General features: G+C 45.6%; 1 protein-coding gene across 1 annotated transcript in view; it reads left to right on the top strand.

The window, feature by feature from the left end:
- LOC117060673 (alpha-2-macroglobulin-like protein 1) overlaps positions 1–18,805 on the top strand; it is a 45,304-nt gene that overhangs the window by 5,331 nt on the left and 21,168 nt on the right. Inside the window, exons 6-20 of the mRNA XM_033173096.1 lie at positions 98–118; positions 1,189–1,366; positions 5,479–5,563; positions 7,090–7,216; positions 8,757–8,871; positions 9,723–9,832; positions 11,288–11,449; positions 11,889–12,116; positions 13,088–13,151; positions 13,599–13,744; positions 13,939–14,085; positions 15,741–15,923; positions 16,981–17,077; positions 17,392–17,533; positions 17,820–18,045. Of these exons, the coding sequence (XP_033028987.1) occupies positions 98–118; positions 1,189–1,366; positions 5,479–5,563; positions 7,090–7,216; positions 8,757–8,871; positions 9,723–9,832; positions 11,288–11,449; positions 11,889–12,116; positions 13,088–13,151; positions 13,599–13,744; positions 13,939–14,085; positions 15,741–15,923; positions 16,981–17,077; positions 17,392–17,533; positions 17,820–18,045 (2,031 nt within the window). The remainder of the gene's footprint in view (positions 1–97; positions 119–1,188; positions 1,367–5,478; positions 5,564–7,089; positions 7,217–8,756; positions 8,872–9,722; positions 9,833–11,287; positions 11,450–11,888; positions 12,117–13,087; positions 13,152–13,598; positions 13,745–13,938; positions 14,086–15,740; positions 15,924–16,980; positions 17,078–17,391; positions 17,534–17,819; positions 18,046–18,805) is intronic.

Here is an 18,805-nt window from a genome sequence, read left to right as displayed (position 1 = left end):
TTGCTTTGCAGAATTTTGGGGGAACTGGAGGTTATTCTATTCCTCATGAGGCTGATATTTTGCTCTTTCTGACTCTTGTCTCTCTCATTCTTTGCAGATCCCTTTGATACAGCTGACTGTAAGTACAGGCAATTGCCCTTTTAGGCGTGACCAATTGGTGCCCAATCGTGCACACGCACACAGTGCCAAATCCAGAAGTGACTTGGAAATGTCATAAAACATTCATTCATTCATTCAACCGCCATAAAACATGCTGACTGAAAAAACAGAAGTACAGTACTTTTCCGTGTATAACACTAGGTTTTTTTTTTTTAAATTTTTTACTTTAAAATAAGGTTAAAAATGTGGGGGCGTCTTATACACGGATAGTGCATGTGCCCATTTTCTAGATTTGTGGTCCCCAAAAGTAGGGGGCGTCTTATACACGGATAAATACAGCATGCAGACTTTTGTGGGCCAACTGCACAGTGCTCTGTTGGGGTACAGCCTCAGTATTGCTGATGACTGCAGCCAAATGAATGAACTGTGGGAATGTTGAGGACAGTAGGAGAGGATATATTGATCAATATTATCCTTCCTCACTCATGCTAGTGAGCTTGTAGCAGAGCACATTCCTATGTACATAGCAGGAAGCTAATGGATTGGATTCGTGAGAATCACTTGAGTTAAGCAATCCAGTCTGGCTTGTCCGGATTGGATTTGTTCCTGGTAAGTCCCCTTTTGTTCCCTCTTAAAACAACAATGACAGAGTAATCATCTTTTAAAGTAATGATAAGGTTTGCTCACATTCAGTCCACAGCGTGATCCTGAAGGCAGGCTTTAGCTTGTAGTTACAGATACAGAGAAAAGTGTGGGTTCATCCTCTTGTGAGGAATGAGCCCATGCGCTGCTGGCCGAGAGCCAGCACACAGCAAAAAATATCAAGATAGTACAAGAGGAAGAGCATCAAGAGAACGATGGCTGCATGACCAGCCCTTTTATGGGGTCTCAGAAGGTCATGCCCATCTACCTGGTCACACACAGGGGGAGGATGCTCCAGACCAGGTGTGACAGGAAGTCCTCCTGCCTGGAGCAACATTCCCCCGTGTGTCCACTCTGGGCAAACAGGAAATGTTGTATTTGACTGCTTTTGTGATGTTACACCCCACACAAACACCACAGTCTTTTTGCTCTTATCCCTGTGCCTAGGATCCTAATGAGAACCGTATAGGCCAGTGGGTGGATGTGAAGCCTCAAAATGGCATTGTGGACCTGTCTTTTCCTCTGGCCTCTGAAGCAGCCATGGGAATGTACTCCATAGAAGTTGGGAGTTCAATTTTTTCGTCTATCTATGGTTCAACAAGAGATTTCATGGTGACAGAATATGGTGAGATTTCAAAGGGAGACCACTTTGGTTGCAGTGTGTGTGTGTGTGTGTGTGTGCGTGCGCGTGCACATGTGCGCATGTGCTAACAAAAGGAATGCAGGCTATTACATTATGATTATTCCTTCCTTTCACTCTTTTTGGTTTAATATGTAGCGATAGGGATACAGTGTTTTTTTTGTTATTTATTGAATTTACAGCACACCTGTCCTGGCTAGGAATCCTAGTTGCCTTAGATATTTGGATTTGTGATCACAGTTTAGAAGTGAAATTGGTCTGAAATTACCTATCAATTTGTTTGGGTATAAGTGTTACATACGTTAAATTTTATTTTATTAAATAAAAAGTGAACCTCTCCCCCCCCGCCCGAGAAAGGCAAGCTCCTTAATTAGACTTCCATCTTAGAAGCTGTTATTCTCATATGTGAGTTGGCACACAAAAGATGGCGGTGTAAAACTGAAATCACTCAGTGCCATTGCTTGCCGTTCCTCCTCTCATTGCCACGTGGGCAGAGAGGTGAAGGGAGAAGCTCCCTTCACCAACATCTGTTTATAATCTGAACCCAGGATGTGAGCTACTGATGAAGTGATGCAGACTTTCCCCCATTCCCACACCACTTGCGACAGACTTCAGGTTTTTTAAAAAAGAAGTATTAGATTTCTCGATTTACAAAAGTTTGTGCAATGTCTCTCTCTCATATTTTTTACGCGTATCATTTTTACAAATCAGTTTCATTTATTGAGACATTGGGAAGAAAAAGGGGGAAAGAGGTGGACGGGGGGTGGGAGGATGGGTGGGGGTGGGGTCAGGTGACGATGTTTCTATTTTACTTAATATATGTGGGGTTTGATGTCAGCGTTGCTCATGCAGGTTCTCTTTTGTTCGCTTGTGTTCCTTTGGTGGTGAGAGAGGTTGGGCTTGGCCTAGGGTGTGGTTGTTCGTTTGTGGTTGGCTGTGGTGGTCTTTGTTTTCATGTGTGAGTGGGGTGGGTGGGTGTTTTGGGTCAAGCTAGCCATATTGATTTGTATGCTGTTGGTAGATTTTTGTCATTGTCTTGTTGGGCTGTGTGTGTGATAAAGGGGAGCCATATCGGGGTGAAGGTGTCTTCTTCTATTTGTCCCCGTGTCAGTTTCAGCTTATTGGTTAATTTTTCTGGTAAGGCTGTTTCCCATACTATTTGGTACCATTGGTCCATGCGACAGACTTCAGTTGACCTTAGTGATGTTCTCCAAAGCTCTGGGAAACTCTGCCAAAGGCAGAGATTTTCAACCTTTTTGAGTCCACGGCTCCCTTGACCAACCACATTCTTCCCGCAGCACCCTTGTGGAGCTCAGGAGCCCAGTTATGTCACCTCTTGCCTGCAGAGCTGGCAGCCGCTCACCCTTTTTCAAACACCCTCCCTTGGGGAGTGTTCCCTCAGCCTCCTCTCCTCTCCCTTCTCATTGGGAGTCCTCTGGTGCTGCCGCCACTGGTCTCTGAGCTGCCCCCCCCCCACCTCAAAGAGAGGTGCCTCCTCATACGGACCCATAGATGCCCAGGATTTGTCTGCCCATTTCCAAAAGCAAGGGCAGGTAGACCGGTTGACTGGGCTCCCTCACCTGCTTGCTTACTCACTCTGAGGCTGCCTCAGCTCCTAATAACCAGCACTCCCTGACCAGCCCCAGAGGCACCATTTGCCTGCAGAGGTTGTGGCCAGGGCTGCACAACAGTCGCACAAGCCTTTGGGAGGCAGAGACGCAAGAAGGCATCAGAGGAGAGGGAGGGAAGGAAGGAAAGAGGCCAATGTTGCCCACAGCACCCCAACCATCATTCAAGGCACCCCAGGGTGCCACGGCACGCTGGTTGAAACCCACTGCCCCAGGGTGCAAATGCGCAAGGTGGAACCCGCAGTTGGTTCACGGGATTATGTGTTGTACAGGCTTGTTACTCTCCCATCAGGCAAAGGACCAGTCATTGCTTTTCTACCATATGCTATATGTGGGGCCAGTTTACCTATAAGATCGCCTTGCCCCACATGTGCCAGCTTTGATTGACAGATTTGGCAGTCGTGCAGGTGCCACGTAATATCCCTTTCCCGCACTTGTAAAATAGTAGCCAAAATTGTGGAAACCTTTAGGAAAAAGTGTATTTCCGAGGTTTGATGGCTCACCTGATTGGCTTTCTAAACAAGTAAGTTGTACTTCCTTTTTTCTGGTTATTTGGCTATAACCTTTGATAGAACACAGATAATTGAACAAACTTTGTTGCATTAGCTTCTTCATTAAATTAGCTTTCCATTGATATATAATTTTATGATATTACTGCCCCCAAAAGTGGTGTCATGAGCCCTCAAACCTCAGAAATACACTTTTCCCAAAAGGTTTCCACAATTTTGGCCACTAGTGTAAGAACTCGGCTGTTTAGTGTGGCTGCACCTGGACTTTGGAACTCCCTGCCTATTGAGATCACTTGTGCTGACTGTGTCCGGAATAAAGTGCAGATGGGTAGTGACAGGTTCGGCTGTCCAAAAGGGACAGCACATGGCAAAACCACACCCCTTCCAAGAGATGAAAGAATAATGCAAAGACAATTTACATAGCTGGAGAGCACATGGCTGTTCCGTTCCTTCCAAAAAGAGTGAGATTCTGTTAGGTCCCAAAAGAGTCATAAGGGCCATAGGGAAAACAAAGGGTGAAATGATTTGGTGACCAGGTCATGTAAATGCCCCATAAAAAAGTGAGTGAACAAAAAGTAATTTCGGAGTAAACCCCTAATATGAGCCACGTGAAAGCACCCTAATTCAGACCCCTATACTTACTTGTCCTGAGCAATGTTGAGTAAGCATCAGACATAAGTGAAGCGTTAATCCAGGGGTCAGCAACCTTTTTCAGCCGTGGGCCGGTCTACCGTCCCTCAGACTATGTGGTGGGCTGGACTATATTCTGGGGAAAATATAATGAATGAATTCCTATGCCCCACAAATAACCCAGAGATGCATTTTAAATAAAAGGACACATTCTACTCATGTAAAAACATGCTAATTCCCAGACTGTCCAGGGGCCAGATTGAGAAGGCGATTGGGCCGCATCTGGCCCCCAGGCCTTATGTTGCCTACCCCTGGTTTTCACATTTGAAGGAGGTTTTTTTTTAATGCTCCTTCAAAAGGTTAGGAATTATTCCTGTCTTTGAATTCAGAAATGTGAATTATTGGCACATATCACGCCAGTGCTAAGGGATTTGCACTTGCTGCCTATTAGCTACTGAACCAGTTTTAAGATCCTACTGTTTACATATAAAGCCCTAAACAACTCTGGATCGGGATACTAGAAAAACTCCCTCATCCTCCACTGCCCAGTGTGGGCATTTAAGATCAGGAAATGGAACCTGGATAGCTTTTCCATGACCTGGATATTTTTGGCTTGTGGTAGCATGGGAGTGGGCTTCTTCACTGGTGACGCCACTGTTGTGGACTGCCTTCCCTGCTGAAATACGAGAAACGCCATCAGTATTGGCATTCTGCCGATTCTTAAAAGACACACCTGTATAGACAAGCGTTCCTCTCAAATTGAACTTCCTCATCTAATTATTTTAATTCAGGGGTGTCCAGACTTTTTCCAAAGAGGGCCAGATTTGATGAAGTGAACATGCGTGAGGGCCGACCAAAGGGCCAACCAAAGATTGAAGTTGTTGAGCTTTTTTTTTTAAAGGATTTTACCTCAGGAAATAAACTGCCACAGGGATTAAATTGACCGGCGGGCCGAATTAGGCTCTTGAAATGGACTTTGGACATGCCTGTTTTAATTGCTCTCTTAACTGTTTTAATTGCTATGCTTTTTAATGGGCTTGCTTTGTTGTATGTTTTAACTATGCATGCTTTGCTATTTTGATGGAATGGGTTTATTGTGCATTTTAATTATGTATGTTTTTTTTTCAAAAAGATGTTTTGTTACTTTCAAACCGCTTAGAAACCATTTTATCAGAGAAGTGGTATATAAATAAAATGATAAAAATAAAAATAATTAACAGTGCAGAAATAATGCCAGGAGCAGTGTTCATTTTTAGTGATGCAGCTGCTGCATGTGAAACTTTTTTATCCACTCACTTTCTTCTCTGTCTCTCTTCCTGACTCATTACAGAGCTGCCTAAATTTGAAGTTAAGATTGAGTTTCCGGAACTCGTCACCACAGCAGATGAAGAATTCCAGGTCAAAGTGTATGCTATGTAAGTAAAATTTCATGGTAAACAATGTTCCCATAATGGGACCATTGCAGACCCAGTTTTACTGTGTTGACATGTGTTTTTTCATCCCTTTGGGTCTGTTTGTTTTTCTTCTTCTCTGTCTCAATGACATTTATAATGCAGGGACATGCTTGTTTAACTGTTATTCCTTCTCTGTAGAGAACCACAAGAAAGAAGCAATCTGCTAGTGAATGCTTAGCACCTGAGCCAAATTATGATTTTCAGGCATATTTTTTTTTGGAAGAGAGGGTAAAACTATGACTGTTAAATCAGAGTAAAGGTAAAGGTACCCCTGACCGTTAGGTCCAGTCATGGACGACTCTAGGGTTGCGGCGCTCATCTCACATTAATGGCTGAGGGAGCCGGCGTACAGCTTCCAGGTCATGTGGCTAGCATGACTAAGCTGCTTCTGGCGAACCAGAGCAGCGCATGGAAACACCGTTTACCTTCCCGCCAGAGCGGAACCTATTTATCTACTTGCACTTTGATGAGCTTTCGAACTGCTAGGTGGGCAGGAGCTGGGACCAAACAACAGGAGCTCACCCCATCGCGGGGATTCGAACTGCCGACCTTCTGTTCGGCAAACCCTAGGCTCCGTGGTTTAGACCACAGCGCCACCTGTGTCCCTGTTAAATCAGAGTAGAACCAATATAAATTTGTAAGGTAGCACCAGTATATTGTTTGCTCTTGTCCCCTCTCATCCCCATTTTTGCACTTCTAAAAATGAAAATAAAATTATGTGGTATGGCGCCCAAACTTCCAAGATTTCCCCCTCTGTATTAAAATGGTTGTTTTGGCTCACTTCATCCTGTTTATGGGAGCAGCTGTTCATTTACATTTGTGCTCATCCCCTAGCTTTTTACATTTAGAGAACCCTTCCGCACATCAAATTGTCTGTCAGGGAATCCTTCCCTGCACATTGAGAATGGACTTCTGTGTGCCGCAGAAAATTCTCGGAAGTTTTCTGGGGCAGCCACTTTGAGTTCATACGGGGTGCTCTATGTACTTGCTATCATTCCACATGAGCTGAGTGCTCTGAGATCATACCTAGCTTTTTCCTGTGGTCAGCACATATAAAAAGGGAATTAACAATGGAGAACAACCTCTCTGCCAGCAGTGATAATCAGTGGCGTAGTGTGGGTTGCTAGTGCCCGAGGCTACGCGGAGGGGATGTGTGGGAGGGAAACGGATGGAGTATGCATGTGCATTCAACTGTCTAACAGCATCTGCATCACCCAGGAGATTGCAGCCAGAGAGATAAGAAAAGAAGAGTCGTTCCATTGTCTGGAAAAGTCACTGTTTTCAACGGAGCCCAGCAACAGAAGCTTGTAGCTGTATTGAGGCAACACCGGGTGTTGATGTTTTGTTCCCCTAACAATTTTGTGCCCAGGGCAACTGCTCCCGCCCCCCTGCTATGCCACTGGTGATAATCTTATTGAATGACCTCTAGTGAGCTCCTGAAGACAAATTGCTTTAGACTAAAACATACTCTCTCCTCTTTGCCTTAGGTACACATATGGGAAGCGTGTTCAAGGAAATGTACAGCTCCGTGTCACTAGAGGCTTATCGTATTTTTTTCGTTGGCATAATACAAATGAAACATTATCGGAAATTTCACACGAGTACACAGCCCAGGTGAGGTAAATGGGAGGGGGCTGTCTTTGGACAGAATAGAGGCTGGGATATGTTATCTGCCACTACCTTTTGGTTCAGAGACTGGAGGCCTCATCCTGTTGTGCTCGCCTTCCATTTCTCTATGTCCACGAAGAAGGTGGATGGAGAACAGCAGAAACATCCTGCATTGTGCCAGATTGATCTATAGGGATCTTATTTTGTCCATTTGGTAGTGAGCATTCAGTGCGCCTCATACAAAAACAGTCCCTATTTTGCTAGGTGTGGTTCACACCCCTAATCATGTGATTCTGTAACAGATGCAAGATGGTATTTCTAAAGGTGAGGACCATGATTATTGTACCTTGCATATTACATATTGTAAATTGTAAACCGCCCTGTGATCCTCGGATGAAGGGCAGTATAGAAATTTAATTTAATTTAATAAGTAGTAATAATAATAGTCATAGTAATAATACCTACTAAGGATAGCTTAGGTGGATGTGGCGATAACACGTTAATGTCACAGCAAGAGAAGGGAGAACAAGATGCACAGCTGCTGCTTTCAGGGCAAATGAGCATTTGCCACAACAGAGCCTGACCCGTGCTTCTGGTTTTGCGTGGCTAGTACAAGTTTGGGGGAAAAAAGCACAAAGCTAAGGCACTCCAGATCTAGAAACCAACCAACCAGGTTTTACTGCATGATGTCTTATGGAATATTACCCTGGTTGCAGACAATCAGGGAGGGCTACTTTATTTATTTTCTTGTGTTGCATTTATATCCCACCACTTTGGAGAGTTGCCAATAACGCACGGTACATTGCACCCAGCGCCCCATGCCCCCTCTTCCTTCTGGATGGGCAGCAGGTGTTGGACGATCAGCAGGTGGAGCCCCCCCCCCCGGCCCTGGAGGCATTGGGAGGATAATTACTCCCATATTATCCTTGAACTCCGTGCGAAAAGGCTCCAATGTAATGGATGCAGCCGTTTGCCATGGCAGACAAATAGGAAGTCTCTAATGTACTTTGTTTTATTTGTATCTCATGCTAGAAGGACACCAGCCCCTTATCTCACGGAAATCCACTACGTGGAATACCGCAGACTACTTACAGCGGCTAGACTAAATGCCCTTGACTCTGCGGTATTGTGGGGAAGGTACAAGGGAGTTCCATACACCCAGAGAACCTGTCATTGTGGTTGAGTCTACCAAACATATTCTTTTGACTTGTCCTCTCTATATAGAACTCAGGCAAAACCTTATAGCTCCACCCTTATGTCAATTTAGCTTTCTGTCCAGAGAAAGTCAGGTTTCATACTTATTGAATAATGTCACTAGAAATATAGCCTCCCTTGTGGCTAAATTTCTTTTTTTATCTTTTAAGCACCATAAGATTTTAATTGATTGTATCGATATGGGGCTAGCTGTTTAGCTCCATTCCATTGTGGGTTATGTCTTCTTTTTTTCTTCAAAGTTCCTTCAGAGGTCTTTTTAATTCTGTACTAATGTATTCTTTCTGACTGACAGTCAAATAAAAATAATGTATGTATGTATTTGTATCTCCAGACAGATGAGACCGGCTTTGCTTATTTTACTATCAATGGGTCTGATTTAAATCTTTCTCAAAGCGGCTATAGGGGGTATGTCAAATTTGTGGCAGAGCTGGAGGAGAAAGGAACAGGTACAAAGGAAATAACAAGAAATGGGGAGCATACTGTTTTCACCTTTGGCAAATCAGTCCCACCCCCACCCCCCCAGCTTGATTGCCTTGCCTTTCTGGTTTTTTCCAGTCAACTGTTTTCAAACCCTTAGGCCAGGGGTCAGCAAACTTTTTCAGCAGGGGGCCGGTCCACTGTCCCTCAGACCTTGTGGGGGGCCGGTCTATATTTTGAAAAAAAATATGAACGAATTCCTATGCCCCACAAATAACCCAGAGAAGCATTTTAAATAAAAGTACACATTCTACTCATGTAGAAACACTAGGCAGACCCCACAAATAACCCAGAGATGCATTTTAAATAAAAGGACACATTCTACTCATGTAAAAACACGCTGATTCTCGGATTAGAAAGCGATTGGGCCGCATCCGGCCCCCGGGCCTAAGTTTGGGGACTCCTGCCTTAGGCTATTGAAAGTTGCTTTTGTATCAGGGCATTTTCAGGGCTTGGGTTCATTCCTGCATTTCATCTGATTTTTCAAGACACACATGACCTGCCTTGCAGATACCTGGGGATCCTACAGCTCACACAACAAATTGTGTCCTGTTGGTACAGTTTCCACAAGAGAAATTGCAATTTTCACAAGTCGTTGTATCTAACTCAGTGAGCTGTGACACCAGTTTTTTGTTTAAGAGAACTGGAAGTGCTGGAAGCCTCCATGTAGACATGCTCACAAGAGTGACATCCTTGCAGTTTTGTGTAAGGTCTAGTTAACAATGTGTCTAGAACTTTTGCAGAATTGTCAAACCTAACGCTGTCCTTTTTGTAGCATTCCAGTTGCTGTGCTAAACCAAACTTTCTGTTCTCTATGCAGGAGTGACTCAGACAGGAAACGATGACTTGCCTATTGCCGTCAAGCAAGTCAATGTGGAGTTTAGCAAACTCAATCCATTCTACAAACAAGGTTTCCCATACACAGGAGAGGTAACATCCTATCCTTTCTGTTTAATAAAGCCGTCTTTAGCATAGATTTGCTCTTACTTTTTGAAGTAGGCACTGAAACAATACCTTTTTGTGACATAGCCCTCCTATGAAAGTTTACCTTCCCAGAAAATACATTGAAAAGCAGCCTCTCTCTGATGAAGTATCTTAGAATCATAGAAATGTAGAGTTGGATGGGACCTGTGCTATTTTTCTAGAAAAAGAGGTGCCGGAACTCACTATGAATGCTTCCCTTGTTTTCTTATACAGTCGTACCTTGGTTATCCAACGGAATCCATTCCGGAAGTCCATTTGACTTCCGAAAACGTTCAAAAACCAAGACATGGCCTCCGATTGGCTGCAGTAGCTTCCTGCACTCAATTGGAAGCTGCGGAAGCCGTGTCAGACGTTTGGGTTCCAAAAAAAGTTTGCAAACCAGAACACTCACTTCTGGGTTTGCGGCCTTCGGGAGCCAAAACGTTCAAGTCACAAGGTGTTTGGGATCCAAGGTATTACTTTAATGGCAATGGCACCCACTTCAGATGTGCCAGAACTGAGTTCTGGTGAAAACAAAATAAAAATAAAAAATCCCTTCCAGTAGCACCTTAGAGACCAACTAAGTTTGTTCTTGGTATGAGCTTTCATGTGCATGCACACTTCTTCAGATACCACACGAAAGCTCATACCAAGAACAAACTTAGTTGGCCTCTATGGTGCTACTGGAAGGGATTTTTTTATTTTTATTTTGTTTTGACTATGGCAGACCAACACGGCTACCTACCTGTAACTGAGTTCTAGTGAGTTCTGGCTGGAAAAAGCTCTGAGGGTTGTCTAAGCCCTGCAATGCGGGAATTCTGGGGTGGACTTGAACCAGCAACCTTTTGGTTAACAGCCAAATGAACTGAGCTACTTCACCACTGTAAGCAGTGCCGGATTTACGTATAAGCTAAACAAGCTATAACTTAGGGCACCACTCTCTTGGGGGCCCCCAAAAAAATTAAAGGAAAAAACAAAACCTGGATGTACTTTGATAAAATACATATTTTGTTATGTGCAAATGGCTTTAGATATCTATTAGGTCCATAAATTACCATATAGCATATATTCAACATAAAAAAACAGCGACAATTTGTTGTTGACAAAGGACAGCTGGACATATAAAGGGCCCCATTATCTTCAGTAGCTTAGGGCCTCATCAAACCTAAATCTGACCCTGACTGTAAGCTTTTAATTCTTCACTGGGAGGAACTATTTGATATAAACAGCACTCTGCATGAAAACAAGGTGGCAGGGGCGGAGGAAGCCGCTTCGTCACTCGGGGTGGCAAACCCGGGGGCGGAGTCACTCCCTAGCGTGCATGCGCAACATCGCTATGTTTGACGCATGCGTAGTGATAGTGCACATGCGCACTGCCGAAAGAAGTTAGGCGGTTGGCTTATTTCCCTTTTATTCACACAGATGAAGGTTTCAGTCAGTAATGTGCCTGTCAAGAACTGGACTGTCTATCTCACAGTTGACGTTGATGATGTGGAGACAACCACTTCCTATGTCACAGATGAGAATGGTGAAGTCTCCTTCTCCCTGGACACAACTAAGTGGCATGACATGGTTTCCTTAAGGGTGAGCTAAATATTTGGACATGTCTTAAGGAAGAGGGGGGTTGAGGAGGTGCATTTCCCCCCACTTTCCTTAGGGTTGCTTTTCCTATAGGTTTTGGAAACAAAGCAGCATGTCTGCCCCAAAACATTGGGCAGGCACAGACAATATTGAAAACAGGATCGTTTACAACTGCCTCAATACCACTGAAAAGCACAAATCACCACAATGAAAAGGAAGTCCTTGAAGAGATTGTTACTTTCTTCGCTGCAGTTCCCATGATTCTTAGCTGGGAGCCATGACAGTTACAAAGATGCGAAGACTGGTTTACATGTGTAGTATACACTGCGTCCTAATGTTAGGTTCACATGCCTTGTATTGCCACCCAGTCGTCTCCTGTTGATTGTCACCCCAAACACCCTAAATTAATTATGATGCATGCTGTTCTCTTTTTGCTCCATAGGGTAGATACACCCTTGAAAATGTGACCGGCACTGAGAGCCTACAGATGGAGAATTTTGAAAGTTACAAGTGGCTGAAGCCCTTCTACTCTGAGAGCAATAGTTTCCTGGAGATACAGCATGTGGACGAAGAGCTGCCCTGTGGAAAAGACCAGGAGGTCCTGGTGGATTACATCATAGATCGGAAAGAACTGGGCCCTGATGCTGACCATGTAGATTTCTATTATTTGGTGAGCATCTAGTCTAGGGATAGTCGAGGATTATATTATTTGGGGGCCAGAGTCAGAAGTGAATCATAGAATCATAGAATCGTAGAGTTGGAAGGGACCCCGAGGGTCTAATCCAACCCCCTGCAACGCAGGAATCTCAGCTAAAGCATCCATGACAGATGGCCATCCAAGCTTTGATAAAAAAATCTCCAAGGAAGGAGAGCCCACAACCTCCCATGGGAGTCTGTGAGAGAGGTACAGGGGCATAGTGGAGGGGGCCCTGGCCCTGGGCACAATTTTGTGAGGGGGGGCAAACAGGCATCCCCCGCACAGCAGGCTCCTTCATCAGAGTCTGGCTCCGCGTAAGAAGGAGCTGCGCCTAGGCTGTGGCGCTCATGCCTTGCAGTAGCTCTGCCCCCAGGTCACGCCTAACCCAGGGTATGTGTGTGGGAATGTTAATGGTGACAGGAGAGGATATATTGTTTATTAATATCCTTCCTAACTTGTGTTAGCAAGTTCCTTTACTTAGCAGAGTGCATTCCCCTTTGCACAGCATAGCAGATAGCTGGTTGCAGGCTCGTGTAAGCCTCTGACTATTATACAATTCAGTCTGTCTCAGAAGATGAGGCAGAAGCTGAGCTGAGATAGATCAGCCTCAGCGGTTCGTTCCATCCGTGGCTTGTCGCGTGGAAAGCTTTGCTGAGATCTCAGATAGAAGTGAAGGGCTTCACACGCAACAGTTGCTGTTGTGCCTAGTGCGCAGAAGACAGGGAGCTGCAGGCTTTCCTGGTCATTGCCCCCTTTTGCACGTTCGGAAGTAGCAAGTGAGGTTTCTATTAAGCTATGAGCCTCCCTTAGCAAAACCCATCGCACAGTCTCTGCAGGGTGCTTCCTCTCCCACATTTCTCTCTCCCTTTCCTGTATTTCTAGTGCCAAAGAGGGTGGGGAGACTTTTCCTTTTGCTCCTGGCCTAACAAACCATCTCCTTGCAGATTGTGTCCAAAGGGAAGATTGTCTCCAGTGGACAGAAGACCATTCCTGTTGGCCAGGATGAGAGTAAGTGAGAGATCCATCAGGAAGCACCACACTTGGCCAAGCTGATAATCTTTAGTGGGCCTAATCTGTGTAGTCTTGTGTGTATTTCAAGAATGAGGAGATGGCCATGAACTTTAGTAGCCCTCAGGACATGGTATGAGAGTGTTGAACTGTGCCTGGTGGACCATCACCAAGCAATCTGTAAGGTCCTTGGGTAGTTTCTCATGAGAAACCAGGCAAAATTTGTGATTGGCAATAAATCAGTTATTAAGTTCAAGACATGAGGGTTAGAATACTTCTGCAATGCACAGGTGGGCTGGCTGCGTTTGGGGCGGGTCTTCTTGATTTTCTTTGCTTTACCACCATCTAGCAGAAGTGAGATGCACAGGGATGTTTTTTTCTCAGGTTGCAAGACATGAATGCTCTCTCTCTCTCTCCCCAACACACCCTCCCTTTCCCCTGACGCAGCTCTGAAAGGCACCTTCTCCCTCACCTTGTCTACGAGCTCTGACCTGGCACCCACAGTCAGGCTTCTGCTGTACACTGTGTTTCTGGATGGCGAGGTGGCTGCTGACGTGGATCAGTTTGAGATACAGAAGTGCTTCAAACATAAGGTTGGTAAGGAAGCAAGTGGGGCAGGGTGAGACCCAGCGTCCTGCAAATTTTCAGATCATCTTTGCTGTCCACAGTACTCGCTCTTTCTCCACCATCCTCCATGACTTTCTTGCCCTGATGCTGCCTGTTATCCACTCTCATCGCCGCAGGTTTCCTAGCTGACCGTTCCTGTTTTGTTCGCATCCATCCACAGGTGACTTTGGACTTCTCTGCGGAGGAGGAGCTTCCAGGATCAAAAGTCAATCTGCAAATAGAGGCTGCCCCTGGCGCTCTGTGCTCTCTCCGTGCTGTCGACAAGAGTGTCCTCCTGTTGGAAGATGAAACACTGACACCAGAGAAAGTAAGGAGGCTCACCCTTCTCAGTTATCATTAGTTTATTATTCTTTATTAAATTTGTCAGTCACATTATCTTGCCCAGGGCAACCCAAAGCGACTCGCGACCAAACAAACAGACAGCAAATTCCACATAGATACATTGGGGCTGCTTAATTAGATTAGTGTTCCCTAATCTTTTCTCTTCATTTTCAGGCTGACGCATAGCAGCGAACTCCTAGGGGCCGAGGCAGCTTCGCCCAATAAAATTTTCGCCCGATAATTTTTTTGAAGGGGCCAGGCCCTCCCCCCAAGTTGATAGGCATTGCCATTCAAATGGGGTGCGTGCGTGACCATGTCATGTGATCAATTCTGCGGGGGAGGGTTTCCCATCACCCCCCCCGGCCCCCAATATTTTATTCATTTTAGCACTCCTGGACTGACGGGTGGTTGGTTCCATTATTTAGCTTCTGCCCTTTTCCTTCCATGTCATGAGCCGCAGCAGAGGCCTTGGTTATGAATCCCAGCAGCCCTTCTGCCTTTGTAGCACTATAGCAACCTTTCCTTTCGTCCCTCCTCAATTCCTCACCACATCCCACCTTTCCATGCTTCTGTTATCTTTAAGGCCTTCCTTAATACAGTCCATGCTAAGAACCTCCCATATTTTTTTTTATTGCATTACCCATGATATACTGTGTTGTGTAGCAAGACAGCACTGTCAGGGACTGGTCACAGGAAGAATGGTGGAGACCGCCTCCCCAGCCTGACCCTTCCAGAGAAGAAGACAGTTCAGAATTAGAACAGGGCTTTGAGGGAGATCACAGCTCAGAGGCAGATGAGGGGGAAAGCTGGGAAATAATGGGGGGAGGAGGAGGAAGAAGCACCAGAGGAGGAACAGCTGACGGACACAGTGTCTTTAGAAAGCATTTCAGACCCCCCCCTCTCCCAGAACACGACGGGCCTTGAAAGTAGGAGAGCAGAGGGCACGTCCCAGCACACGTAGAGATGACTCATGAGGAAGTGGGAGGGAGTGGAGATTCACTTGGAGCATCACCATTGTTCCAAGAGGTCACATTCCCAAGCCACTCTCTGTGAATATTGAATAAAAGCAGATGGTAAGGAATTTCCCTTGTCTTGTCCATTCCTGGCAACCTGCCTTGGGGAGGTTGTTTCCTCTGCTGCCTGACAAGCACATTATTAAGAAGGGAGATACAGTGTTGTATTCCATGCAGTGGACTGCCTGAGCTTCGCAGTTGCATTTACATGTGAAATACTGATTTACAGTGGCGTAGCATGGGTTACCAGCTCCTGGGGCCGTGCAGAGCGGGGTGGGGGTGGGGAAACAGACGGACTACGTATGCGCATTCAACTGCTTAAAGCATCCACATCACCCAGGAGATCGCAGCCATAGAGTCGTTCCATTGTCTGGAGACGTAACTTCCTAGTTTGCATGGAAAAGCCATTTGCAATGGAGCCCCGTGACAGAAGCACATGGCTATATTGAGGCAGCGCCGTGTGTTGGAATTCTGTGCCCCAAACAAATTTTGCATCCAGGGCAACTGCCCCTGTGGTCTCCCTTTTGTCAGCAGACAAAAAGGGGCTTCAGTGTGGCCTGGGGCTCAACCTGTATGATTTGGCTTTATCGACACTGAATACAATTACCTTCCAACTCTCTGCTTTCAGGTGTTTGGTATTTTTAGTGATGATCGCATATATTTAACTTTTGGAAGAGGATTTCCCTATCGCTTGGAAGACTTTGAGCCATATCCTTGCCTGCCTCCTCTGGCTCCAAGCCAAAAGCAAAAGAGGTCCCTGAAGGTAGCCCCTTGGTATCAGAGTGAGGCCGATGTTTATAGCCTGTTGAAGGTGAGTAGAATTTGCCCCCGAGTTTAGCTTCTCCGAAAGGTGCCCTGCTCATTTCCATGAGATGCATCTTACAGACCCTCCCAGCACCCCTATTTTCCAGGGACGGTCCCAGATTTAAAGAAACCACGTCTGATGGGTGGCCCTGACTCCTCTCTCTCTCTTCCTCCCACCCCTCTGCCCACTGAAATCTGCTCCAGGCAAATGGGCAGGACTTATTCCCCCACAAGGGAGAATGGGAGAACCCCATCAGTAGCAGGGGCAGAAGCAGGGGTGGCATTGTGACTGGGAGGGAGGTGGAGCTGGTGCCAGACTGGGCCACCTCCTAATGCTGGGTCTTTCACACCTCACTTTTGCTTTTTTTGTATTATTTTGTATTAGTCTTACAATGCAAATTTACATTCAAACATGAAACAAAACCATAAATTGTAGAATTTTCTGAATTCACGGACTTCCATTCTCCCCTTCCTGGAGTCCTCTTATTAACATTTTCACTGCATATCATATCTTCCTCCAGATTTTCATAATACTCTATTTAAATCCACAGTTCTTCTCACATTACAAGTGTTATTTCAACCCTGCTAATGTTTTTAATTGTTTAGAGCATTCTCTCAAATATATTACAAACCTTACCCAGTCTTTATTGAAGTTTTTATCGTCCTGGTCCCTGATTTTCCCAGTGATTTTGGCCATCTCTGCATAGTCCATCAGTTTTGTTGTCCAGTCTTCTTTTGTGGGTATTTTGACTTTCTTTCCATCTTTGGCCTAGGAGTATCTGAGCTGCTGTTGTCCCTTGGGTTTTTCTGCACCTACAATTCCTAATAAAAAGGCTTCTGGTTTTTTTTTTTAATGAAGGTTATCTTAAACATCTTTTTCAACTCATTGTATATTATTTCCCAATATGCTTTTATCTCCTTACAAGTCCACCATATATGATAAAAGGTGCCCTCTTTTTCTTTGCATTTCCAACACATATTTGAAGTATTCTTATACATCTTTGCTAATTTACTGGGAGTCAAATACTCACACCTCACATTTCTGCTCTCCTGGTTTCCCACAGCTTATGCGACTGAAAGTTTTCACCAACATGAAAATTAAGAAGCCTGTTTCCTGTGACCTGCCACTAACAAGACGTTTGAAAAGTGGCCTTGAAAGAGGTGAGAATCATAGTCCTTTGGTTGTTTCGCTGCTGGAAAGTCCCCAAGTAGAGAAATCAGTTTTTGTTGTTTCTGCCTTTCAAGGCTTTTATTCCCACTGATTCCCAATCGCCTCATGATGTCCAAGCAGGATCTCCCCCTCAACATCCCATCCCTTGAGTCAACGGTTTTGTTGCTGGGTGCAGTGCATCGGATGAGACCTGGTGGCATCGCTGTATCACTGCTATCATAATCTCTCTCAGAAATTTGGCCGCCCACACTGTTTCGGATTCATCTTTACTGATGGACTTGAAATCTTTTTCTCCTATATCCAGGCCTGTCCACAACTGTTCAGCGTGAGAATGTGATTTCCGAGACGCCTCAGGCTGTTGATTCCACAGAAAGCAAGAAGGAAGAGAAAGCTAAACCCAGGACACACTTTCCAGAGACCTGGGTCTGGGATTTAGTATCAGTGAAGTAAGTGAACCTTGCTAGAGAAGGATGATAACCATTGAGATGATGCCTGGGAAATCAGTAGTGGGGGTGTGGGTGGGTGGGTGGGGGTGAACCCTTTGAGATCCAAGTTCTTCTTCAATGTAAGGATCAGACAGAATTATTTACCACAGAAACCTGTCTGGACTAGCCTGGGCTTTCTCATAGCCTGGAGCCTGGTCTTTCCCTTGGAAATGTAACTTCAGCCTTCAGAAAACCGATCCATGGTTTTGTTGTCACTGAGGGAGTGATCTCTCTTCCTGTTCTTCAGCGAGGAAGGGAAAGCAACTCACTCGGTCACCGCTCCAGACACGATCACCGAGTGGAACGCTGATGCCTTCTGTGTGGCCGACATTGGCTTCGGACTCTCCCAACAAGCCAAGTTCCGGGTCTTCCAGCCATTTTTTGTGGATCTGAGCCTGCCATATTCTGTGGTCCGTGGGGAGACCTTGCTGCTAAAGTCCACCGTTTTCAATTACATGAAGGAATGTATCCAGGTTAGTGTCCATTTAGAACAAGCAAACAGTCTTCCCTTATATGTGTATCCAGAAATAAAGGGGTGGGGGGAACCCCAGAAGATAGAGATGGAGGCTGGGGGGGGGGCTGGACCTCACCAGGGCCTTACCCTTCCTACACCTGCACTCACCTGTCTCTCCCAAGGGACAGGTCAGTACTTTTCCCTCCTCTCCCCACCACTCAGCATTCAGTGTTGGGGGGCAGCTTGCTTTTCTTGCCGTGGATGAAGAAGCAGAAGCTCCACTTTGGATGTGCCACAGAAGTGTGGACAACAGGAAGAGCAAGGCAGCCCCATCCCTTTCATGACAGAAGAGGACCATAGAGCACATTCCCTCCCCGCCCCCCCGTCCTGGGAACCTGCAGTTTTCCTTCCACAGCAACCCCTGAGTGTGCTTTAAATGTGTGGTGTGTGCACAGCCCCATATGCAACACAGCCTTGTTGCTGCAAGAGGCCACAAGATGCCAGAAAGCCACCCAGTCCGATCTGCTGCCAAGGCCTAGGAATGCCCGTCTGCTGCCCCCTTCCTTTTCCCCACAGCCGCAATTCAGGCCACCAGCTGAAGAGCTTCATGAGGGGCTCACAGAGCAACCGCCATGAGGGGTTTGTGTGAGGAAGCCAAGCCACCCACACATAATCCCAAGAGTTTTTGTAACTGGCTTGGAGGTCTTCCTATAAACTTTGTTGAGTGAATAAATCTCGCCAGTCTGACCTGGGGTGGCATTCCTCGCAGATGCTAATAT

Source organism: Lacerta agilis, chromosome 16 (assembly GCF_009819535.1).
Source record: "Lacerta agilis isolate rLacAgi1 chromosome 16, rLacAgi1.pri, whole genome shotgun sequence".
NCBI lineage: Eukaryota > Metazoa > Chordata > Lepidosauria > Squamata > Lacertidae > Lacerta > Lacerta agilis.
The sequence above is the reverse complement of the archived record's forward strand: the minus strand, read 5'-3'. Positions and strand labels throughout refer to the sequence as shown.